Raw genomic sequence first — 27,120 nt, 5'->3', positions numbered from 1 at the left:
GAATATTATGTAGTGGAACAACGAAAATGTGGCTTAAAAATGGTGAGGACTGGGTACTTAATGTACAAGAACAAGTGTTCAAAAATGATAAAGAAGAAAAAAATGGAGATGGGGTGGCAGTGTTGATTAGGAAAGGCATTGTAGTGTTGGAAAGAAGGGATGCCAATCAGGGAGGAAGGACAAAATCCAATTAATTAGAGTTCAGAAGCAAAAAGGGTATAATCACATTATTGGACGTATTCAAGCCTCCAAACAGTGAGAGACAGAGGAACAAATCTTCAGGCAAATTAAAGATGTTGAGAAGAACTTCCTTGATCAGTACAGTAAAACTCCACCATTTGCAGGGATTCCGTTCCTGCAAATCCCTGCGATATGCAAAATAGTGAACAGCTAACTTGTGCATGTGCAGTTTGCACTTTTTCCATGAGAATGACATGGGAATACATTTACAACTACATTTGCTTGGGTAAACACATTTGTGAGATGGTTGTGAACGGCAGGGGTTTACTGTATGTTCTCGGCCCAACTTGAAAGGAGGCATTGCTGAATCTGGTGCTGGGAAAGATGAGCCAAGTGGATCAATTTCCTCTGGGGAACATTTGGGCAACTGTGATCATCATAAGGTTCGAGATTATTAATGGAGAAAAGTAAGGAATGACATTAAGCAAAATGTCTAGATTGGAAGAAGACTAATTTCAATGTAATGAGATGGGATCTAGCAGAGTAAAATAGAACCAAGAACCAAAAGGAAAAACTGTAATGGAACAATGGAAGAGTTGCTTTAGGTACAATTTAATAAGGGCAAAATGTAGGGAAAGCAAACACAGAGCTCCTTGGTTGACAAGGGAGATAGAGATTATGATAAAACAAATAAAGACAGCATATACTGCGTTTTATGAGAACTCTACAAGTGAGAATCAGGCCAAACACAATAGGCTAACAGGGAGAGATGAAAAGGGAAATAAGACCAGCAAGGACTGAAGGGGAGAATAGAATGGCAGTCAACATAAAAAGAAAACTCACAAACAATCTGCAAATAGTAAATGGGCAGTAATAGGTGGAGAGAGTTCTATTAGGGACAAAGGTGATATATACTTAGAGGCGCAGGACAAGGACAGAATACATAATGAGTTATTTGTCAGAGTTTACCAAGGAAGAGGAACCTAACAAAATATTAGAAGCACTGGATCGGGTGGAAATTGAGGGGATGGTGGTATTGGAAAGGTTGGCTATGCTTAGGGTAGATACTTCACCTGATTCAGACTGCGTGCATTCCAGATTGCTAAAGGAAACGGGGTGCGGATAGTGGAAGGGCTTGCCGTAGGTTTCCAATCTTCCATAGATATGGTGGAGGTGCCAGAGGTTTGAAGAGTGGCAAACATGCAGCCTTATTCCAGAAAGGCTGCAAGGACAGAACCATTAACTACAGGCCAGTTAAGAAACAATTTTTTCCCCTAAAAATTTAGAGTACCCAATTCTTTTAATCCAATTAAGGGGCAATTTAGCGTGGCCAATTCACCTACCTTGCAAATCTTTGGGGTGAAACCCACAAGGAGAATGTGAACTCCACACGGACAGTGGCCTGGGGCCGGGATCGAACCCGGGTCCTCAGCGCCGTGAGGCAGCAGTGCTAACCACTGCACCACCGTGCGGCCCCGCCAGTTAAGAAACAATATTCAAAGGAAAAAAACAGCAGAAATTGGAGAGGTTGGAGTTAATTAAGGATAGCCAGCATGAATTGTAAAAGATAGATCATGCTTGACTAATCTAATTGACTACTCTGATGAAGTAGCAAAGAATAACGTGGTGGGGATATTGTCTGCATGAATTTTAAGAAGGAATTTGACAAAAAACCATAGAAAAGGTTGGTTAACAAAACTGAGACTCAGGACTTCGGGTGGCAGCCATAGATTGAGTTGCTGCAAATTCTGTGGCTCCTGAAAGGTGGAATTGTTCGGCTCTTCTTGCCCGTTTTGGGAGGAGTTATGCAGGTGGAAAGTGTTTTAACATAGAGGTCTAAGAATTCTCCTTCGGTAGGGCATGTCTAAGGCCTATCAAATGAGGAGTGCAACAAACAAGAGGCAACAGTCAGACCAGGAGGTCTCTCGAAATGGGCCAGAGGAAAAGAAGGCGGAGAGCTCTGTGGCATTGTTGTTCTCGCAGTGGTCCACGGAACAGTTGGTGGAGTTCCCGACGGCCATGTTTGAGCAGTAGAGAAAGGAGGCCTCAGATGATCTGGTCAGGGTGGCCAATTGAGGGGATGGTGGTATTGGAAAAGTTGGCTAGCCATAGAGAGATTGGAGCAGCCATAGAGAGAGTGGAGCAAAGGCTGGAGGCGCAGAATGCGTTGCTCCAGAAGGTGGACGTGTCGGTGGCTGACCACTAGGATCGGTTGGCCTCGCTGGAGGCAGACATAGTGCTGGTGGTAGAGGGCCAGAAGAAGTTAAGCGAAAACGTGAATGACTTGGAGAATCATTCGAGGAGGCAGAATCTCCAGATTGTGTAGCTGCCTGAGGGGATCAAGGGAATGGAGGCCACAAAGTATGTGGTGAGGATGTTTGAAAAGTGAATGGGCGAGGGGGGTCTAAGACTGACATCCTGCGTTGGATCGAGCGCGCAGGTTGCTGAGGAGAAAGCCGAAAGCAAGTGATCATCGAGGATGATCGTGGCGTGGCTGCGCCGTTTCTTGAACAAGATGATTCTGCGATGGGCGAAGGAGACAAGAGCGTGTACGTGGGAAGGCCATGCAGTGTGTATTTATCAGACCTTGGGAGCGGGAGTTGACCAAACGGGTTTAATAGGGTCAAAGTGCCTCTATTCAGGAAAAACGTGAAGTTTGGTGTGTTTTATCCTGTTCGTTTGTGGGTCACGTTCCGAACCAGGAGTTCTACTTTGATATACCGGAGGAGGTAAGCAACTTTGCGAGACCATGGACTTGTGAGAACATTGGACTTGGGGGTACCTGTGAGTGGAGGGTTTGCATTCATGCTGGGTTGTTTGTTTGCTGTCTTATTTACTGTGTTGAATTGATTCTTAGGTATGCGTGTTAAAGTGATAATGTTGTACCGCTGTTTGCCCTCCGACGGTTGGGATTTGGGTTGGGGGGGGGGGGGGGGGGGAGAGAGAGAGAGAGAGAGAGAGAGAGAGAGAGAGAGAGAGAGAGAGAGAGAGAGAGAGAGAGAGGAGAGAGGAGGGGTTGGAGGACCCAGAAAGGGTGTAAGGGTGGATATGGGTAGAATTATGGGAGGTGGAAGGCGGTTACCTCCTTTGTGGGCCACTAGACTAGCAGGTAGGCTATTTAATGGGAGTGAAGTGGGGGTAGATGGGAGGGGGAGAGGAGAGAGAGGAGGTTGGGTTGAGAGGGCTTCCTTTGTTGGTGGATGGGGGGTAAGAAGATAGGTTGTGTGGGGTGGGGAGGGGGAGGGGGAGGTTGCTGACATAGGACGTGGGCAGAGTTGGGATGGCAGAGTTGATTAAGGGGAGCTGGCGGCAGACATCTTGGGGAGGCCCTGAAGGTGAGCGAGGCACGGGCTTGGAAGAGCCCCCCCCAACCTAACTGATTTCTTGGAATGTTCGGAGATTATGAAGTTGCGTGTCTTCGCGGATTTGAGGAGCTTGAAAGCAAATGTTGCGTATCTACACGAGACTCATTTAAGGGTAACGGACCAGACGAGGTTTAGGAAGGGCTGGGTGTGACAGGTTTCCCATTTGGGGTTGGACGTGATAAATATATATGCCCCAAATTGGGATGACATAGAATTCATGTAGCGGGTTTTGGCAAAGGTTCCAGACGTGGACACGCACCGGCTTATTATGGTGGGGCAGTGGGTGCGGGGTGGTGGACATTAATACAGTGTTGCACGCAAGGCTTGACAAAGGCATTGCTTACAGAGGCAGGGAAGATATGCTGAAAATTTATAAAACTCTGGTTGGGCCCCAACTAGAGTATGGCATTCCATTCAGCTCACTGCACTTTAGGATGAATGTCAGAGTCTTTGAAAAGCTGCAGAAAAGACTTACTGGAATGTTTTCAGGGATGGGGCTTTCTAGTCACAAGGTTAGCTTAGAAAAGCTTGGCTTTCTCTCTTGGAACAAAGCAGATTGAGGGAAGATTTGATAGATGTGGGGGCGGCACGGTGGCGCAGTTGTTAGCACTGCAGCCGCATGGCGCAGAGGCCCAGGTTCATTCCCGACCCCACGTCTCTGCCCATGTGGAGTTTGCACGTTCTTCCAGTGTCTGTGTGGGTCTCACCCCCACAACCCAAAGATGTGCAGGGTAGGCCACGCTAAACTGCTCCTTAATTGGAAAAAAAATAATTGGGTACTCTAAATGTATTTAAAATTTGATAGAAGTGTACAAGATTATGATAGGTTTGCTTAAGGTAGACGAGGAAAAACTGCTCTGATTAGCTGATAGTACAGGGATAGGGCACACAGATTTAAGGTTTTGTCCAAACAATCCAGGGGAAATGTGAGGAGAAACATATTTTATGTAAAGAATGTCAACAACCTGGAACTTGCTGCAGGGTAGGTGGTAGAAGTTGAAGCAATCAATGATTTTAAAAGGAAATTGGATTTGCAGTTGAAGGAAATAAATCTGCAGGGTTAGGATGGAGTGGGTGAATTTGACTGACTGGATTTCTCCGTAGAAAGCCAGCAGGGACTCAGTAGGCCAAATGGTCTCCTTCTGGACCTTTCATGCACATTCATCCATTTGCAATTTTTTCAGCCACAGCAATTTTAAACCAGCACAAAAAAATCTGGAGGTGGATTTGTGAGATGCTAACTATTAAATAAATATCCATTTTAAAAGGCCACAAATCATATTACTTATAGGGTAAACAAACCATTTGCCTTTACGATTAAGGGGCAATTCAAAATATTAAGATCTATATGGAACTTACCTTCCGTGCTTGCTCTTCAGCACGTTCTTTTTTAATTTTCTCCAGCTCAGCTAAAAGAGCAGCGGTGTCATCATCATCATCATCTTCACTACTACTTTCTTTATCAGAGTCTTCCTCTTCTTCTTCCTAAAAATCAATAGAAATTACAACCAAATAGAAGTTTAATAAATTGACAAACATCAAGGATTTCCGGTAGCGTTATGCAAGGGGAAAGACGTGCACGAGGTGACTTCCGCTACAGTACTGCACTTTTTGCCCTTTTAGTTTAAGGAGATATTTTCTTTTGAAAACCCATGGGATAGGGATCCTATATAGATGAAATGCCCAGAAAAGCCAGGGGGAAAAAGGCAGACAGTAGACGTTTGTCGGCTGAATCGGAGGCCTCTCAGAGCTATACGGCAGAAAAGGCGGAGGCAGCCTCTGGGGCTCCAGCCATTCCAGTAATGGTTTTGAGTACCTTGGTGAAAGAATTAGGTAAGCACTGACGGGTTGTTTCAGAGGACCTCCACAAATCGATGGAGTTGGCCTTGGCCCCTATCCGAATGGGTCTGGAGAAGACCAACAAAACCGTGAAAGCCAACGGAGCCACGATGAAAGACATGGAAGTGGCCCTTTCGAGAAATAGTGATCAGATTGCCTCACTGGAAGCGAGATGTCTTTGGTGGCCGAAGCGAATAAATCACTGAAGACCAAGGTGAATGATTTAGAGAATCAGTCCAGAAGGCAAAACTTTCGAATTGTGGATTTGCCAGAGGGGATGGAAGGCTCAATGCCCACAGAGTACTTTACAGAGATGTTCGGTAAGATGGTGGGGGAAGTAGATTCACTTGCTCCCTCCCCCCACCCGAGTTGGACTGAGCCCAAGCAGAGGCTTTGTCCTGAGCATCCACTGCGTGCGGTAATAGTAAAAGAGAAAGACCGGATTAGGAGGTGGGCGAGGGAGCATCATGACTTCAAATGGGAAGGCCATGCCACCAGGTTTTATACCAAGCTGTGGAGCGGAGCTGGCGAAGAAGAGGGCTGCTTTCTACAAAGCCAAGGCCGCCCTGTACAAAAGTGAAGTCCGATTTGGTATGGTGTACCCGGTGGGGGTTAAGAGTGACTTTCGAGGGGAAGGACTACTTATTTGATGCACCGGAAGAGGCTGACCTCTTTGTAAAGAAAACACAGGTAGGGTGCGGTGTGATTATTTTTGGGTGTTGGGGATGGGCATGTTGAATTGTTGGGATTCCATTTTTATTCTTGCATTTTTTTGTTCTTGTTGGTGTTGACTTTTTACAGTTTGGGCTTAGGTTTGGGGTTTAGTTTTATATGGGGTTCTGTGCGGATTGTTATGAATATATAGCTCCCTATTGGAGCGCAATGGTTTTGGGGGTTTTAATATTTTGTTGTTTGTAACCATTTTCTTTCACTCTACTCAGGAGTCGCCCTGCTAACCTAAGAGTTAGATAACAGGAACGGTATTGAAGGATTGACTGTATCTTATTATAGTATTTTTTTATTTAGATACGGTCCTTGTTTTGTTTAGGTTTGTTAGAAGTAGAGTTTACTTGTTAATGTTTGTCTTGCTGATATCTGTATGTGTATTTGGGGGGGTGGTATCTGAGGGCGAGGGGTGTGGGGGTAGTTTGTCGACAGTGACTGCAGATTTTTCGTTGCTTCGTCTTGTGACTTGGTTTGGTGGCCATCTTTGGTGGGTCTGGTTGCTGTACCTTTTATGTATCTGTTGGGTAATTTCTCTTGCTGGAAATGTCTGACTCTGAATTAAAGGGGGAGGGGATGGGTGTTAGCTCCCCAATTTGTTTGGTCAGCTGGAATGTCAGGTGGTTGAATGGCCCAATGAAAAGGCCAAGAGTATTTCTTCACCTTAAAGAGTTTAAATTTTGACATGATGTTTTTGCAGGAGACTCATTTGTGGGTCAAAGACCAGACAAGGCTATGGAAGTGGGACAATTCTTTCATTTGCGCTTTGATGTTAGGACCTGGGGTGCGGCAATATTAAATTAATAAAAGGGTTCGGTTTTCTGCTGCTAAGATTTTGGCTGACTCCAATCATAGAATCCCTAATAATAATAATAATCTTTATTAGTGTCACAAGTAGGCTAGGGCAGCATGGTGGCACAGTGGATAGCACTGCTGCCTGCGGCACGGAGGACCCGGGTTCAATTCCGGTCCCAGGTAACTGGCTGTGTGGAGTTTGCACATTCTCCCCATGTCTCCGTGGATTTCACCCCCACAATCCAAAGATGTGCATGGTAGGTGGATTTGCCATGCTAAATTGCCCCTTAATTGGAAAGAAATTATTGGATACCCTAAATTTATTTTTTAAAAGTGTCACAAGTAGGCTTACATTAACAATGCAATGAAGAACTGTGAAAATCCACTAGTCGCCACACTCCGGCGCCTGTTCGGGTCCACTTAGGGAGAATTCAGAATGTCCAATTCAACTAACAAACACAGGGCTTGTGGGTGGCCCAGCGAGTCTGCACCAACCCTCTGAAGAGCACCCCGTCAGGCCTACGCCCTCCCCTATCCCCATGTTATTGTCTGTGGCTCTCTGGTGGTTCTGGTTAATATCTATGCTCCAAACTGGGACAATACAAATTTTAAAAATAATTGGCTGGCCTTCCTCCTGATTTGGATTTACATCAGCTTATTTAGGGTGGGGACTTAAATTGTGTTCTAAACATTAGTCTGGATCGGTCCAAGCCAAATCGATGGCCAGAGCTTTGTTGTTTTTCATGGAACAGATTGGGGGGGGGGGCGGTAGATCCTTTGCACTTTTTGCATCCAGATGATAAAGATTTTTCATTGTTATCACACGGGGAGGAGTCATAAAGTGGTAAAGAAGGGCCAATATCCTATAATTCTGTTGCATGGAATTTCTGTGCATTCAAGTGCTGTACAGCTGGGCCACCCAGTGACTGAAATCATCACTGCAGAAATATTATGAACATTTCAAACTCACATAGGGAAAACATGAAACTAAATTAACCACTCGTTCATTCAAAAAAAAAGTTATTTAACTCAACTGTAGCTCAAACAACTGCCCCAAAAATAAATTTAAAATGAGTTTATAAAATTCAAATCAGAAAAATTTGGCAAGCTTTAAAATGCCTTCATTAGTAGAAATCTTGGTTGGCAGTTAGCATACCTAATTTATGTCATGCAACAGAACAGCATACCGACCATGTGCTGCTTGTTAACAAATGCAGAGATTCTCATGTGCAAGTCAAATGTTACCTTAATAGAATTCTCCTGGGAAAACAATTCATTAGTAACTAGGTATCTGGTGTCATTTAAGTTGCTAAAATATATTAACTTTTCAGGTTCTAAAGTGTAATACTTAACCTTTGCTGAAAAATCACCAGTGCAAATCCAGCTTTTTCATATTATGCACAATGTAGAAAAATAAAATTTCAGAACGGCGGTCCAAATACCAACCTGATGGCACTGCTGTATACTTCCCTCCGGTTCAGAAAAGCAATCATTCATTACTCTTGGCTTCCCACCCCTCAGCCAGTTTCGCATTCATGCAGTCACTTCCACTTTCATCTTATGCCCTTCAATTTTGCTCATGTTTTATCATGTTCTACTTATCAAATGCCTTTTGAAAGTTCATTTACACAACATCAACCGCACGCAGTACTGTCATCCACTCACACGCTATTACTTCATCAAAACAAGTTAGGCAAACGTAATTTGCTTAACAATTCAGTGCTGGATTTAATTTATTAATCCAGATTTTTCCCCAAGTTTCAATTAATTCTGTCAAGTTATTGTCTCAAAATTTTTCCCACCAATGATGTTAGCCTGACTCGCCTGTACGAGTAGTGTTTCAGTTCTGGCTATATTATAAACAGGCAATGGCGAAAACACACATTTTGAAGCTTCCATGCATGAATTGTAATTATTAGACAAGTAAAATAACTGACCTCATACCAGGCCCAAGCAGCCAACAACCACCATACCCCCTCTCTCACTCATTTCCACACCTGAGGTACATCAGAGAGGTTGCACTTCCTTTGAAAGGCCAACCACCTTGTAGCAATATTTAAGAAAAATCTAAGAGTGCAATTAAGGAAAAGACCACGAGGAAATAATCAATATTCTATAAGTAAACCAAGTGGCAAAATGATAACGTACATCTGTTAGTGGATCATCAGCATCAAGGTTTGCTGCAGGTATCTGATCCAGCCGTGGTCTCTTTGAAGACGATGTAGTATGTTCTGTAAGAATAGCCAAAATAAGTTAGTCCAATTTTTCTTTGAAAACCTCTCATGATAAGTAGACCTGTTCTCCCTTTAAACTGTAAATCTTGACTCAATGGTACATAATCAGAGCAAAAGTAGGTCACTTGAGCCGACCCCATCATTTAGCATCATGGCTAATCTATGTCAACTATTCCCACACCTTTTTAAAACAAACTGTGAATATCTTAGCAACCAGTACATCAAATACACCCCCCCCCCAAAGAATACAACACTAAATAATCTGTATGACGTCCTTTTAACATCCAAAAAGCTTAACAAACCTTCAAACAGGAGCACATTACGGTTTACATTCAAGACTGAAAACATTTATAATTCTTCTGAATTCACCAAATGATTAAGAGATAGTCCTTCATGGCAGAGATCAACAACAGTGCAGCTCACTGACACACCCAAGCTTTCTCAAATGAAACTAAAAAGCAGAAGTGGAGCTCAGCTCCACCCACACTCTGACATCACTCCAGTAACATGAGCAGCTCCATTTTTAAAGTACATTTCTTAAACACTCATTTCTTAAAGGGTACTCTCACATGACAGAACTCAAGTTAACCTTTTTAAAACATACAGTGAACATCTTAGCAACCATTAATTCAAATACAACCCCCAAAAATACAACATTAAGTAATGCTTAATAACTTCCCAAACAACATCCAGAAGACAAAAGAAACACCTTTCAACAGAAGTACATTAGGTTAAAGTCATTACTGTTATTAGTTTTAAATCACCAGGATCGATTTAGTCTTTAGATTACAAAGAGATTCATACACCTTCTGGCTGTGACTGCAGCTATCCAGCTCTGAAAACGAAACTAAAACACACCCTGCAGCCTGCTTAAAAAATGAAAGTAAAAAGCTGATAGGACAGCCAGCTCCACCCACACTCTGACATCACTGCAGTAATATGAGCAACCAAACATTTCTTAAAGCGATATTCTCATAACAAGTGTTACATATTAAATATTTGTTGAAAATCCAAATACACATTCATTGGTTTCCCACTTATCTGCTTCGCTAGTTAGAACCTCAAAGAACACTTAACAGATTTGTCAAACAATTTCTTTCATAAATCTGTGTTGACTCTGCCCAATCATACTATGGTTTTTAAAACTGCCCAACTGTCACATTTTTAATAATGGATTCTAGCATTTTTCCCTAGTACTGATGTCAAATGAGCTTGCATGTTGTTCTTTGATTTCTCTCTCCTTCCTCTCTTGAATGGTAAGGTTACATTGTGTATCTTCCAATCCTTGGGGATCATTCTAGAATCTAGGGAATTCTGAAAGAACAAAACTAACGCATGTACTCATTTGTAGCCACCCCTTATAAAATCTTAGCTCATTAACTATCAGATCAATGGGATTTCTTAGCATATAGTCTCATTCGTTTTTCCAAACTATTTTTTCATTAATACCATTTTCTTAAGCTACTCATTTCCACTGAGCCATTGGTTCCCTGCAAAATGTTGTGCTCCTTCCACCAGTCAGATGCAAAGAATTGTTGAATGTCTTGCATTGCTCGATGTCTTATCATAATTTCTTCTGTCGTGAAAAAGTTTCAAATTTACTTTCAGTAATTTATTCCTTTTTTTTTTTTTACAATTTATTGTTATGTCTCCAACTAGTTTATTCTCATGTCCTTCTTCCTCTATTAATTTCTTGATAATTTTTTGTCCTCACAATATTCAGGCTTACTACTCTTTTTGACGTTATAGAATTTCATGGAATTTACAGTGCAGGAGGCCGCCATTCGGCCCATCGAGTCTGCACCGGCTCTTGGAAAGAGCACCCTACCCAAGACCACACCTCCACCCTATCTCCATAACCCAGTAACCCCACCTACCATTAAGGGCAATTTTGGACACTAAGGGCAATTTAGCATGGCCAATGCAACTAACCTACACATCTTTGGACTGTGGGAGGATACCGGAACACCCGGAGGAAACTCATGCACACATGGAGAGAACGTGCAGACTCCGCACAGTGACCCAAGCCGGGAATCGAACCTGGGGCCCTGGAGCTGTGATGCAATTGTGCTAACCACTGTGCTACCCGTGTGTTATAAATCATTGTCTTTAGCTTTTCCTGTTGGCCACAGTTGAGTCACTTCACCCATAGTGTTTTTGTTCCAAAATATATATTCATTGTGAATTATGAATTAATTCTTCAAATATTATGTATAGTTCTGGGCACCACACAAGGAGGATGTGAACACATTGGAGAGAGTGCAGAAGAGGTTTACAAGAATGATTCCAGGGTTGAGAAACTTAGATTGCAGAGGTTGTGACTGTTCTCTTTGGAGAGAAGAAAGCTAAGAGGAGATTTGATAGAGATGTTCAAAATCATGAGGGAGTTGGACAGGAGATAAGGAGGAGCTATTCCTGCTTGTAAACGGATCAAGAATGAGAGGGTACAGTTTAAAGTGATTTGCAAAAGAAGCAAATGTGATGCTGGAAATAACTTTTTCACAGAATGAATGGTTCATATCTGGAATGCATTGCCTGGAAGTGTGGTGGAGGCAGGTTCAATTGAGCCATTCAAGAGGGTGTTAGATAATTACTTGAATAGAAACAATGTGTAGAGGTATGGGGAAAAGGCAGGGAAATGGCACCATAACAATTCTGTGATTAACAAAGAACAAAGAAATGTACAGCACAGGAACAGGCCCTTCGGCCCTCCAAGCCCGTGCCGACCATGCTGCCCGACTAAACTACAATCTTCTACACTTCCTGGGTCCGTATCCCTCTATTCCCATCCTATTCATGTATTTGTCAAGATGCCCCTTAAATGTCACTATCGTCCCTGCTTCCACCACCTCCTCCGGTAGCGAGTTCCAGGCACCCACTACCCTCTGCGTAAAAAACTTGCCTCGTACATCTACTCTAAACCTTGCCCCTCTCACCTTAAACCTATGCCCCCTAGTAATTGACCCCTCTACCCTGGGGAAAAGCCTCTGACTATCCACTCTGTCCATGCCCCTCATAATTTTGTATACCTCTATCAGGTCTCCCCTCATCCTCCTTCGTTCCAGTGAGAACAAACAGAGTTTATTCAACCGCTCCTCATAGCTAATGCCCTCCATACCAGGCAACATTCTGGTAAATCTCTTCTGCACCCTCTCTAAAGCCTCCACATCCTTCTGGTAGTGTGGCGACCAGAATTGAACACTATACTCCAAGTGTGGCCTAACTAAGGTTCTATACAGCTGCAACATGACTTGCCAATTCTTATACTCAATGCCCCGGCCAATGAAGGCAAGCATGCCGTATGCCTTCTTGACTACCTTCTCCACCTGTGTTGCCCCTTTCAATGACCTGTGGACCTGTACTCCTAGATCTCTTTGACTTTCAATACTCTTGAGGGTTCTACCATTCACTGTATATTCCCTACCTGCATTAGCCCTTCCAAAATGCATTACCTCACATTTGTCCGGATTAAACTCCATCTGCCATCTCTCCGCCCAAGTCTCCAGACAATCTAAATCCTGCTGTATCCTCAGACAGTCCTCATCGCTATCCGCAATTCCACCAACCTTTGTGTCGTCTGCAAACTTACTAATCAGACCAGTTACATTTTCCTACAAATCATTTATATATACTACAAAGAGCAAAGGTCCCAGCACTGATCCCTGTGGAACACCACTGGTCACAGCCCTCCAATGAGAAAAGCATCCTTCCATTGCTACTCTCTGCCTTCTATGGCCTATCCAGTTCTGTATCCACCTTGCCAGCTCACCCCTGATCCCGTGTGACTTCACCTTTTGTACTAGTCTACCATGAGGGACCTTGTCAAAGGCCTTACTGAAGTCCATATAGACAACATCCACTGCCCTACCTGCATCAATCATCTTAGTGACCTCCTCGAAAAACTCTATCAAGTTAGTGAGACACGACCTCCCCTTCACAAAACCGTGCTGCCTCTCACTAATACGTCCATTTGCTTCCAAATGGGAGTAGATCCTGTCTCGAAGAATTCTCTCCAGTAGTTTCCCTACCACTGAAGTAAGGCTCACCGGCCTGTAGTTCCCGGGATTATCCTTGCTACCCTTCTTAAACAGAGGAACAACATTGGCTATTCTCCAGTCCTCCGGGACATCCCCTGAAGGGGATTCTATGAAATGTTTGTCATCCCTCATCTACCAAGCACATCTTAATCTTGTCCCTCAATCTACATTAGCCACTTCGCCCTTATACATACATAACTCGCTTTGTTCACACCCTAGTTGTCATGATATGCAAACATGTACCTAAGGAACACATAGAATAGGACACGGCCAATGAGCAGTCAGGACACTCAGGGGTGGTATCTCACTATAAAAGGGATGAGGCACTCACACCCCACCTCTTTCCACAGACCAACATCTAGAGTGAGACAGGGTGTATCCTCAGCATCACACCCCAGCACGTGGCTTAGAGCAAGGCTGGTTCAGTTAGACTGAGTTACTACATTTAGATTAGCAGAGAGTCAAACTCATTGAGAACTGTGCTAATAGTTCAATAAAACACATTGAACTCACTTCAAAGTCTGGAACATCTTTCACTCAAAACTGCATCAAGTGGCAGCTTGTGTTATTCCAAATTACATAACACAACATGATACCAGGGGTCTGTTCAATCTAGTTAGTTCAACTCAGCAAGATTCGTGACGACCAGCGAATGTATACCATCACAATGGAAAAGATTCAGGCTCCTCACCAGCTCAGAACCTCCAGCAATCTCAGTGCCAACTGGCGGACATTCAAGCAGAAATTTCAGCTTTACGTCGAAGCATCAGACCTCAATGGTGCGTCTGATGCACAGAAGATAGCTCTTTTCCTCACCACAGCGGGTGATCACGCCTTGGAAATATTCAACTCCTTTCACTTCGCCGAAGACCAGGACAAGACAAAGTTTCAGACCATCCTGGACAAGTTTGACAGCCACTGTGAGGTGGACACCAACGAAATCTTTGAGCGCTACATATTCAAGCAGCAATTCCAAGGTAAAGACGAATCCTTCAACTCATATTTAACTAACCTTAGACTGCTAGCACAATCCTGCAACATTGGTGATATCACTGACTCCATGATCAGAAACCAAGTTGTTTTTGAAGTTCACTCTGATCCTCTGAGAGAGCAGTTACTGAAGATCAAGCATGTGACCCTGCCAGTCGCGATTGAAAAATGCACAGTGCACGAGCACGCTGAAAATCGCTATTCCCAGTACAAAACGGCAGAAAATGATAAACTAGCCTCCCACGAGGCAATGTGTGTGCAGGCCATCTCCCGGATGCAGCGCCTCAACATTGACGAATGTGAAGGATGACCTGACGGTGATTGATGGTATCCCCCTCAAGCAGGACAGGATTGTCATTCCGCTCAGTCTCCAGAGCTTGGTGCTGAGCCGGATTCATGAGGGACAGCTGGGCGTCGAGAAGTGCAGACACAGAGCCCGGCAAGCTGTCTACTGGCCCGGCATCAGCCAGGATAGTGACCACAATTCGATTACGTTTACTTTAGTGATGAAAAGGGATAGGTATATACCGCAGGGCAAGAGTTATATCTGGGGGAAAGGCAATTATGATGCGATGAGGCAAGACTTAGGATGCATCGGATGGAGAGGAAAACTGCAGGGGATGGGCACAATGGAAATGTGGAGCTTGTTCAAGGAACAGCTACTGCGTGTCCTTGATTTTTTTTTTTTTTATAAATATTTTATTGAAAATTTTTGGTCAACCAACACAGTACATTGTGCATCCTTTACACAATATTATAACAACACAAATAACAATGACCTATTTTATAAACAGAAAGTGAATAAATAACAAAAATGAAAACTAACCCTAATTGGCAACTGCCTTATCACAAGTAACACTCTCCAAAAATATAATTTAACAGTCCAATATATAATTAGCTGTCGCAACGACCTATACATATTATACAGTATATATTAACAACCCTGAGAGTCCTTCTGGTTCTCTCTCTCCGCTCCCCGCTCCATCTCTCCTTCCTCATCCCTCACTCCCCCTATTTCCCTCGCTGCTCCCCTTTTCCTCAATTGGTGTGCCAGCAACCTGCTCGCCTTCTCCCCATATTCGTACTGTACACCCTGTGCCTTCCTCCATTGTGCCTCTGCAGTGCCCGTAGTCAGCAAGTCAAAATCTACATGTAGCCTTTGCCTTTCCCTGTACAGTCCCTCCTCCGGCGCTTCCGCATAGTGTCTGTCCACCCTCAAAAGTTCTTGCAGCAACCGCTCCCGTTCCTTACTCTCCTGCTTCCCTTTATGTGCCCTTATTGATATCAGCTCCCCTCTAACCACCGCCTTCAGCGCCTCCCAGACCACTCCCACCTGGACCTCCCCATTATCATTGAGTTCCAAGTACTTTTTAATGCACCCCCTCACCCTTAGACACACCCCCTCATCTGCCATTAGTCCCATGTCCATTCTCCAGGGTGGGCGCCCTCCTGTTTCCTCCCCTATCTCCAAGTCCACCCAGTGTGGAGCGTGATCCGAAATGGCTATAGCCGTATACTCCGTTCCCCTCACCTTCGGGATCAACGCCCTTCCCAGCACAAAAAAGTCTATTCGCGAGTAGACTTTATGGACATAGGAGAAAAACGAGAACTCCTTACTCCTAGGTCTGCTAAATCTCCACGGGTCTACACCTCCCATCTGCTCCATAAAATCTTTAAGTACCTTGGCTGCTGCCGGCCTCCTTCCAGTCCTGGACTTCGACCTATCCAGCCCTGGTTCCAACACCGTATTAAAATCTCCCCCCATTATCAGCTTTCCCATCTCTAGGTCCGGAATGCGTCCTAGCATCCGCCTCATAAAATTGGCATCATCCCAGTTCGGGGCATATACGTTTACCAAAACCACCGTCTCCCCCTGTAGTTTGCCACTCACCATCACGTATCTGCCCCCGTTATCCGCCACTATAGTCTTTGCCTCGAACATTACCCGCTTCCCCACTAATATAGCCACCCCCCTGTTTTTTGCATCTAGCCCCGAATGGAACACCTGCCCCACCCATCCTTTGCGTAGCCTAACCTGGTCTATCAGTTTCAGGTGCGTTTCCTGGAACATAACCACATCTGCCTTAAGTTTCTTAAGGTGTGCGAGTACCCGTGCCCTCTTTATCGGCCCGTTCAGCCCTCTCACGTTCCACGTGATCAGCCGGGTTGGGGGGCTTCCTACCCCCCCCCCCCTTGTCGATTAGCCATCCCCTTTTTCCAGCTCCTCACCCGGTTCCCACGCAGCTGTATCTACCCCAGGCGGTGCCCCCCCGCCCATCCCCTCCCATACCAGCTCCCCCCTCTCCCCAGCAGCAGCAACCCAGTAATTCCCCCCTCCCACCCCCCCGCTAGATCCCCCGCTAGCGTAATTACTCCCCCCATGTTGCTCCCAGAAGTCAGCAAACTCTGGCCGACTTCGGCTTCCCCCCGTGACCTCGGCTTGCACCGTGCGACGCCCCCTCCTTCCTGCTTCTCTATTCCCGCCATGATTATCATAGCGCGAGAACCAAGCCCGCGCTTCTCCCTTGGCCCCGCCCCCAATGGCCAACGCCCCATCTCCTCCACCTCCCCTCCTCCCCCCATCACCTCCTGTGGAAGAGAGAAAAGTTACCACATCGCAGGATTCGTACATAAAACTCCTCTTTCCCCCCTTTTTAACCCCCCTCTTCGCCCCCCACATTCGCCCCACCACTTTGTTCAAACGTTCTTTTTAATAACCCGCTCATTCCAGTTTTTCTTCCACAATAAAAGTCCACGCTTCATCCGCCGTCTCAAAGTAGTGGTGCCTCCCTCGATATGTGACCCACAGTCTTGCCGGTTGCAGCATTCCAAATTTTATCTTCTTTTTATGAAGCACCGCCTTGGCCCGATTAAAGCTCGCCCTCCTTCTCGCCACCTCCGCACACCAGTCTTGATAAACGCGGATCACCGCGTTCTCCCATTTACTGCTCCGAGTTTTCTTTGCCCATCTAAGGACCATTTCTCTATCCTTAAAACGGAGGAATCTCACCACTATGGCTCTGGGAATTTCTCCTGCTCTCGGTCCTCGCGCCATCACTCGGTATGCTCCCTCCACCTCCAACGGACCCGCCGGGGCCTCCGCTCCCATTAACGAGTGCAGCATCGTGCTCACATATGCCCCGACGTCCGCTCCCTCCGCACCTTCAGGAAGACCAAGAATCCTCAGGTTGTTCCTCCTTGCGTTGTTCTCCAGTGCCTCCAACCTTTCCACACATCGTTTCTGATGTGCCTCATGCGTCTCCGTCTTCACCACCAGGCCCTGTATGTCGTCCTCATTCTCGGCTGCCTTTGCCTTCACGACCCGAAGCTCCCGCTCCTGGGTCTTTTGTTCCTCCTTTAGCCCTTCGATCGCCTGTAGTATCGGGGCCAACAGCTCTTTCTTCATTTCCTTTTTGAGCTCTTCCACACAGCATTTCAAGAACTCTTGTTGTTCAGGGCCCCATGTTAAACTGCCACCTTCCGACGCCATCATGGTTTTTGCTTGTCTTCCTTGCCGCTGTTCTAAAGGATCCACTGCAATCCGGCCACTTTCTCCTCCTTTTTTCATCCGTATCCAGGGGGGATTCCCTTCTGGTTTACCGCACAGTGTTTTTAGCCTTCAAAATTGCCGTTGGGGCTCCTATCAAGAGCCCAAAAGTCCGTTTCACCGGGAGCTGCCGAAACGTGCGACTCAGCTGGTCATCGCCGCACCCGGAAGTCTCGTGTCCTTGATAAGTATGTACCTGTCAGGCAGGGAGGAAGTGGTCGAGCAAGGAAACCGTGGTTTACTAAGGCAGTTGAAACACTTGTCAAGAGGAAGAAGGAGGCTTATGTAAAGATGAGACATGAAGGTTCAGTAAGGGCGCACGAGTGTCACAAGTCAGCTAGGAAGGACCTAAAGAGAGAGCTAAGAAGAGCCAGGAGGGGACATGAGAAGTCTTTGGCAGGTAGGATCAAGGATAACCCTAAAGCTTTCTATAGATATGTCAGAAATAAAAGAATGACTCGGGTAAGAGTAGGGCCAGTCAAGGACAGTAGTGGGAAGTTGTGCTTGGAGTCCGAGGAGATAGGAGAGGTGCTAAATGAATATTTTTTGTCAGTATTCACACAGGAAAAAGACAATGTTGTCGAGGAGAATACTGAGATTCAGGATACTAGACTAGAAGGGCTTGAGGTTCATAAGGAGGAGGTGTTAACAATTCTGGAAAGGGTGAAAATAGATAAGTCCCCTGGGCCGGATGGGATTTATCCTAGGATTCTCTGGGAAGCTAGGGAGGAGATTGCTGAGCCTTTGGCTTTGGTCTTTAAGTCATCTTTGTCTACAGGAATAGTGCCAGAAGACTGGAGGATAGCAAATGTTGTCCCATTGTTCAAGGAGAGTAGAGACAACCACAGTAACTATAGACCAGTGAGCCTTACTTCTGTTGTGGGCAAAATCTTGGAAAGGTTTATAAGAGATAAGGTCTGGAAAGGAATAATTTGATTAGACACAGTCAACACGGTTTCGTGAAGGGTAGGTCGTGCCTCACAAACCTTATTGAGTTCTTTGAGAAGGTGACCAAACAGGTGGATGAGGGTAAAGCAGTTGATGTGTTGTATATGGATTTCAGTAAAGCGTTTGATAAGGTTCCCTACGGTAGGCTACAGCAGAAAATACAGAAGCATGGGATTCAGGGAGATTTAGCAGTTTGGATCAGAAATTGGCTAGCTGGAAGAAGACAAAGGGTGGTGGTTGATGGGAAGTGTTCAGACTGGAGTCCAGTTACTAGTGGTGCACCACAAGGATCTGTTTTGGGGCCACTGCTGTTTGTCATTTTTATAAATGACCTGGAGGAGGGCATAGAAGGATGGGTGAGTAAATTTGCATATGACACTAAAGTCGGTGGAGTTGTGGACAGTGCGGAAGGATGTTACAAGTTACAGAGTGACAGAGATAAGCTGCAGTGCTGGGCTGAGAGGTGGCAAATGGAGTTTAATGCAGAAAAGTGTGAGGTGATTCATTTTGGAAGGAATAACAGGAAGACAGAGTACTGGGCTAATGGTAAGATTCTTGGCAGTGTGGATGAGCAGAGAGATCTCGGTGTCCATGTACATAGATCCCTGAAAGTTGCCACTCAGGTTGAGAGGGTTGTTAAGAAGGCGTACGGTGGGTTAGCTTTTATTGGTAGAGGGATTGAGTTTCGGAGCCATGAGGTCATGTTGCAGCTTTACAAAACTCTGGTACGGCCGCATTTGGAGTATTGCGTGCAATTCTGGTCGCCGCATTATAGGAAGGATGTGGAAGCATTGGAAAGGGTGCAGAGGAGATTTATCAGAATGTTGCCTGGTATGGAGGGAAGATCTTATGAGGAAAGGCTGAGGGACTTGAGGCTGTTTTCATTACAGAGAAGAAGGTTAAGAGGTGACTTAATTGAGACATACAAGATGATCAGAGGATTGAATAGGGTGGACAGTGAGAGCCTTTTTCCTCGGATGGTGATGTCTAGCATGAGGCGACAGAGCTTTAAATTGAGGGGTGATAGATATAAGACAGATGTCAGAGGTAGGTTCTTTACTCAGAGAGTAGTATGGGCGTGGAATGCCCTGCCTGCAGCAGTAGTGGACTCACCAACACTAAGGGTATTCAAATGGTCATTGGATAGACATATGGACGATAAGGGAATAGTGTAGATGGGCTTTAGAGTGGTTTCACAGGTCGGCGCAACATCGAGGGCCGAAGGGCTTGTACTGCGCTATAATGTTCTATGTTCTAGGACATCACGAACATGGTCCTGAACTGTGCTACCTGTCAGCAGTTCCAGCCAGCGCAGAGCAAGGAGACGCTCCAACAGCATGACACAGTAACCTCTCCGAGGTCCAAGGTTGGCATCAATCTCTTTCATGCGAATGGTCGCGACTACGTATTGATCATCGACTATTTCTCGAATTACCTTGAGGTGCTGAAGCTCCCAGACGTCACCTCTCGGACTGTCATCAAAGCCTGTAAGGAGACGTTCTTAAGGCATGGCATCCCAATCACCGGCATGAGCGACAATGGCCCATGCTTTACCAGTCGAGAATGGCCCACGTTTGCCAGGTCACACAATTTCCAGCATGTCACCTCCAGCCCACACTATCCGCAGTCCAATGGAAAAGTCGAGAAAGGAGTGCACATTGTGAAACAGCTCATCTGCAAAGCCGCGGACTCTGCTTCCGACATACACCTTGCACTGCTCGCGTACGGGGCGACTCCATTGTCCACTGGCATGTCGCCGGCTCAATTCCTGATGAACAGGGATCTGCGGATGATGCTTCCAGCCATACACCTGCCCAACCTGGATCACCTTCCGGTGCTGCAGAAAATACAGCAGCTCAGAGACCGTCAAAAGGAGGGCTATGATGCCCATGCCACCGATCTGGCCGTGCTATCCCTGGCAGACACTGTCAGGATCAAGATACCGGATGGTGGGTGGTCTGCCCCGGCTGTTGTTCGATAGGCCACGCCCCGCTCCTATGTTGTACGTATGGCTGATGGCTCCATTGTGCAAAGGAATCGACGGGCACTGCACAAAGTTGCCTGCCCGCAATCACTTTCTCCTCCATTTCGATATGTTGAATTGCCACCTCCTGATACCTCGCACCACGAGGCCAGCAGTCAGGCTTCCATCCCGCCTGTCAAGGCGCCATCGTCCCCTCCGCCACCTCTCCTGCGGTCGACCAGGATCAGACGCAAGCCTCAGAGACTGGACTTGTGAATGTTTGTTTTGTTTGCTCTGTTCTGTTGTCCTCCGTCAGTCACGTTAGACAGACTCATTCACATGTAAATAGAACATAGAAAATACATTCACATACACCAACAAAACATTAAAAAATGGGGAGATGTCATGATATGCAAACATGCAGCTAATGAACACATAGAATAGGACACAACCAATGAGCAGCCAGGACACTCAGGGGTAGTATCTCACTATAAAAGGGATGAGGCACTCACACCCCGCCTCTTTCCACAGACTAACATCTACAGAGTGAGACAGGGTGTATCCTCAGCATCACACCCCAGTACGTGGCTTAGAGCAAGGCTGGTTCAGTTAGACTGAGTTACTACATTTAGATTAGCGGAGAGTCAAACTCATTGAGAACTGTGCTAATAGTTCAATAAAACACATTGAACTCACTTCAAAGTCTGGAGCATCTTTTACTCAAAACTGCATCAAGTGGCAGCTTGTGTTATTCCAAAATGCATAACACAACACTGGTTTCAGACATAAACTAAATCACTCTGAAGATACAAACATACATACATAAATATGAAATGCAACGTAAAATTATTTCGCATTACTATCACTCTTCCCTACATGTTCCTTTACCACAAGGTTATTTAACCCTATTTCATTGCACAATACTAGATTTAAAATAGCCTGGTTCCTAGTTGGCTCCTTGGCATACTGATCCAGAGAACTATCCTGTATACCAGATAGCGCAGAGATTCAAGAAAGAGGTCCCACTACACAGTCCGGAACATATAGGGTAGGATTCTCCGTTTCTGAGACCAAGTGTTGACGCCGTGGCAGAATTCGTGGACCTTCACGACAGCAAAACAGGCAGCGAACCCGGATCGATTCAGCAACTGTGCAGGGGTTAGCATTGGCGCCACGTGGAACACAATCGATTCCAATGAAAAACGGTACGGGATTCGGCAGGTCCTTGATTGACACTCGGGAGGCTGACATGCTGCAGCAACATACACACATTATAATCCCACCACACACTCATCCCAGCCAACAAGATGGCACTGCTTGTGCTGGAGCATGCCCATACAGCTGATGGGTCGGCTGGTGCCAGAGGGCACATAGGGGGACACACCAATACCACCCGTGGCCATAAACTCACAGCTGGCTGTCAGCAGTGTGCGCAGCTGCAGCAATGGTGTTCATTGCCCGCCCACCCCGACACCACAGCCCACCACCTGGCCATGCCCCGCTACTCTCACCAGCCCTGGCAGATGTCCCCGGCCAGCAGCACAACTGTCAGAAAACTATGGTGATGTTGGACACTTTCCGTACCCCCTCTCTCTCCCTCATGACGGCGGTTTCACGATTTTTAAAAGCACAAGTGAACCGGACCGTCAGGACCTCAGCCCATCGGAGGCGGAGCATCACAGAGGCCCTGAAGAATACCGGGGGGGGGGGGGGGGGGGGGGGGCGCTAATGACATGCAAACGGCATTGACTGCACCTACGTTCCAGACAACATTGACGCTCCTGTCAAGGCGACGGAGAATTGCGATTTGGCGTCAAATCGGCAGCCACTGCGATTTTGGCGTAGGAACCTGTTCTCCGCCCAAACGCAATTTGCGATTTCGGCATCAGCCAACAGAGAATTCTGCCCATTATCTGGGCAGACATTTCAATCCAGTGCTGAGAGGTACTGCACTTTTAGGGATGCCATCTTTTGGCTGAGACATTAGGAGATATTAAAAATCTAAGCAGGGGCTGGTTTAGCACAGTGGGCTAAACAGCTGGCTTGCAATGCAGAACAAGACAGCAGCGCAGGATCAATTCCCGTACGGGCCTGCCCGAACAGGCACCGGAATGTGGCGACTAAGGGCTTTTCACAGTAACTTCATTGAAGCCTACATGTGACAATAAGCGATTATTATTATAACTATCCGAAGAGGAGCAGGAGGGCTTTGAGCAAACATCAAAAACAAGATTATTTGGTCATTATAACATTGCTGTTTGTGGGATCTGTGGGCTGTTGTGCTTTGCTAAATTACAATGAAACTAGAGGGGATCTATATTTTTGAAATTAATTTGTATTTTTTGAGGCAGACCCTACCTAGAAACTAAACCGGAATGAAGGTGGAAAGAAAGCAAAAAGGAAAACACAGATATGAAACTCATGGAGGGTACTACATAAATATAGAATACTAGAATGGTTACAGCACAGGAAGTGTCTATTTGTCCTTTCACGCCCAAGCTGGATCTCTGAAAGAGCAACTCTGGTCTCACTGCCCTCTCATAGCTCTGCAAATTTCTTCTCTTCAAATAATTATGCAAGTCTCCTTTGAAAGCCAAGATTGAATCTGCCTCCACTGCCCGTCAGGCACTGCATTCCATATCCTAGTAACTAGCTGAATAAATATATGTTATTTCTCCAACCTATTGCCTTTGCCTGATTATCTTCCTGCTGCAGAAAATGGTGAGCAAAAGTGCTTCAACAATTCAGCATTGTCAGCTGACAACATTACTTGTTCCTGTGAGGCAAGATAACCTATTTTATCAATCACTAGTAGTAAATGTTCATCTTTTTCATCATCCTATTGAGCATAACTGGCCACATTATGCATTAGGCATGTTAACCTACTTGCCCTTCTGCATTGCATTGAGGTCATTCTTAATATTTAGGCCAGGGGTTTCCAAACTGTGGGTCGCAGTCTCCAACTTGGTCACAGAATACGATTTTGGGACCTCGAGCTCAGAAGGCAACAATGGTGGTCTTTGAGCTCCGACTGAGTTTTGACAGTTGGAGGCCCCATAAAATATTTGTTTTTTTCCACCGGTGGACATGGCTTAATTGTCTGTTCTCGAGACCCAATTGCGACTACAAGCACAGCCTGTAAAAAGATGTGTCTTCACTTTTTCCAGCGCAAACCCTGCAGTTTTAAAACATGCCCCACCAGTCAACAAATTTCTAACCCTATCTTTTCCCCAATTTACATTCTGGAGTTACACAAAGTCTGAGGCGCAAAATGAGAAAAAGGTTTGGGAAGCAATAATCTATGTAATAAAGATGAAAATTTCCGCTCAGGTATTGTCATACCAAGTCAGGAACACTTTTCTTAATTAAATATTAAACTGGGGCTGGGTTGCACATTCTCAAAAATATTCCAGAGGTGATGAGAAAATGGTCAGGGTAACCTCCTCATTGTCCATGTGAAAGTAACCAAGTCTCTGCTCAGTATGTTTACATAACTGTACAGCCAAGATCAGGCTCTTTGCCATGAAGGGAATTGTAGCCGCAAATTTATGGCTCACCAATCCAACATTGTACTGATTTTCAAACATATGGCACAGCTACATCATTATTGCTGAATTAGCCTGGTAGAGCAATAAAAACTATTTCAGAGACAGATCCAACAGTTGTACAGTGCAGAAATGTAGCCCTTGATGTTAAACCAAACATTTATTTGGGTCAACAGGGAATTTACATTCTGATGTATAATGACAAATAAAAGAAAATCAGTACTTGCATCACAAAAAGAAAAATACAGATATCAGTAACTTTAGGCATGTGACAAATTATAAAATCGAAAACAAATACTTCTAATTCAAAACTATTTATTTCCTCTGTTTAATAGCCCCAATAGTCCTAGGGACACAATTTCTCTATGCAGGAAAATTAATTGCAAGTTATTAAACTGAAAACTTAAGGGAAATTGATTTTACACTACTACGGTTGATCATAACGTGTAGAAGTTTTTTTCCTTTCAACTTCAACACAGCTTTCCAGTTTTCGAAAGAAACTTTGTATACCTCTGGGTGGCCGGTCTCTATTCTTTTCACGTACTACCACTCGTTCTCTCTCCTCCAGTTCCCTACGGAAGTCACGACTACGCAGCTCTTCAGGGACATCCTGGGTTGGTTGCCTGAAAGCAAATTGTATAAATTCTTATATAATTTGCAGTATTTTCATTGATATTTCCACATCAGCTCAAAACAAGTTAGTTTAAAAATTATATTGAAGGCAACATAGTCATCTATACTGCTGTACCAGAGCTGTTCAATCTCAGGGAGTAAATCAATCTCAACGAACCAGAAATCTGTTATGAACTAATTGGACTGGCACACAATAGCAATTGGAAGACTTTAGGAATATTGGATTCTGGGGAGCATGGTGGCGCAGTGGTTAGCACTGGGACTGCGGCACTGAGGGCCTGGGTTCGATTCTCGGCCCTGGGTCACTGTCCTTGTGGAGCTTGCACATTCTCCCCGTGTCTGCGTGGGTTCCACGCCCACAACCCAAAGATGTGCTGGTCAGGTGGATTGGCCACACTAAATTGCCCCTTAATTGGGAAAAAAAAATAATTGGGTACTCTACATTTATATTTTTAAAAAAGGAATATTGATTCTAAGTATTGGGCAGTTTAAGAATTAAAAGCCTGGGGTTAGAGTGTGTTTGACTGAAGTGGTCATGTTATTTAAAAAATTCTGTTTTGCATAATAAAATTTTGGGTGCTTTTCATAATAAATGTTCTTTTTTAAATAACCAAGCCCTACTTCTTCATGCAACTGGAGCAAATCATTTTTCCCACACAATCTTACAAATAGATTAAATATTGGGGTTTGGGTCCAGTAACCTAGCCATTGTTGGGGTCTGGTCTGGGATCGTAATACACACCACATAATGATCAGTCCAAATTGGAATTGGCAAAGCTTCATTGAGAGGTCAATGATATTCTAGCAAATGTAATGCTTTACCAGTGGCTGGTTCAAAATGGAACTGAAAACGGCCTAAAGGTAAACATAAACATCTTTGCAATCACAAGTGGTGCTTGACATACATATACCAGAAAGAGAAATTTGGAGGGAAAAACATAAATATGAAAATAATGGGATTTATTAAACAATTTCACTAACCATTATATTCTACTTATGTCGCACATATAACATACGTTCATAAATGTGTGATGTATAGAGAATATTTTGGCTAGTGACATTGTTTAACAATCTTATCATTTTCACAACCAAGTACATTAAGCATGATTTACTCATCATGGTGAGTAACGGTCTAACTGCTATGCTTCTCCTTATCCTAGAAACAGGAATAGGCCATTTTCTCCTGAAGCACAAGTCACTATTTAATTAGATTGTGGGTGATTTGTATCCCCACTGCATTCACCTGTATTTGTCCCAATTCCCTAGATAAATTTGCCTAATAAAAATCTCTCATGAAAGCTCCAGTTGTCCTAGTTTCCACAGAAGGAGTGATCAGATTTTGGCTACTCTTATGTGTGAAAAATCACTTACTGAGTTTTGTCCTAAATGACCACCACAAATGTTATGATTATGTCCCTTTGTTTAAGGTTCCACTCCCCATCATACCAAAGGAAACAAATTCTCTATTTTTATCCTATCAAATAATTTTACAATTTTAAGCACTTCTATCAGATCATCCCTTAATCTTCAAAACTAAAGAGAATTTGAGCCAAATTTCTCAATAATAAATTTGGAAAACACTTCCCATCAAACCTAAACAGCAGTCTGGAAAAAATAAGAACAGCTGCTCTTTTCTAGTATCTCTCACCCCCAAAGCAGGAGATAGTAGTTCAAATGAAAAAACATACCATTGAGAGTTTGATAGATTATTACAACAGAACCCAAAATATGCTGTATTAACCATTTTCGACCAGAATCTGGCCCATGAAGCAGAAACAAATCATTATATTTACACACATCTCTTATTCGGTGCTCTGCCCAACGGCGGTTCATGCACCTTGAAAAAAACATTTTTGTGCTTTTGTTTCATTGATGGCTAAATCTATATCAAAATGCCTACATCCTTAAGAGACAATCTTTCAAGTTGATGACCTTTCATCAGAAATGGGAAAAGCTAGGGGTATAACAGGTTTAAGACAGGTACAGAAGCAGGGAAAGGAGAGAAGTGGGAGAAACGAACATAGGGTGGGAGGCAGGAGAGGTTAAATGACAAAAGTGATGATGGCATAAGGCAAACAGATGGTAATTGGACCAGTAACAAAAAAAGGTGGGTCTAGAGGAGGTGCTCATGGCAATAGCGGAATCATCTACAACAGCTTGCATCCTAAAAGAATGAGAACATAATACAGTATACCATCTGGTTCATTAAGGTCCCTCAGGGAAGGAAATCTGCCATCCTTACCTAGTCTAGATTACATGTGACTCCAGATCTACAATAATGTGGTTGACTGAAATGGCCTACCAAGCCATTCAGTTCGAGA

The 27,120-nt window shown here is 44.7% G+C and overlaps 1 protein-coding gene across 2 annotated transcripts in view; it reads right to left on the bottom strand.

Moving 5' to 3' along the window:
• Positions 1-27,120, bottom strand: part of cwc15 (CWC15 spliceosome associated protein homolog) — a 99,038-nt gene that overhangs the window by 49,921 nt on the left and 21,997 nt on the right. For both annotated transcript variants that reach the window (XM_072476404.1, XM_072476405.1), the window contains exons 3-5: positions 24,677-24,789; positions 9,051-9,133; positions 4,905-5,030 (exon numbers count right to left, since the gene is read on the bottom strand). In XM_072476404.1, coding sequence (XP_072332505.1) covers positions 4,905-5,030; positions 9,051-9,133; positions 24,677-24,789 — 322 coding nt within the window. The remainder of the gene's footprint in view (positions 1-4,904; positions 5,031-9,050; positions 9,134-24,676; positions 24,790-27,120) is intronic.

This window comes from Scyliorhinus torazame, chromosome 15 (genome assembly GCF_047496885.1).
Source record: "Scyliorhinus torazame isolate Kashiwa2021f chromosome 15, sScyTor2.1, whole genome shotgun sequence".
NCBI classification, from domain to species: Eukaryota; Metazoa; Chordata; class Chondrichthyes; order Carcharhiniformes; family Scyliorhinidae; genus Scyliorhinus; species Scyliorhinus torazame.
The sequence above is the reverse complement of the archived record's forward strand: the minus strand, read 5'-3'. Positions and strand labels throughout refer to the sequence as shown.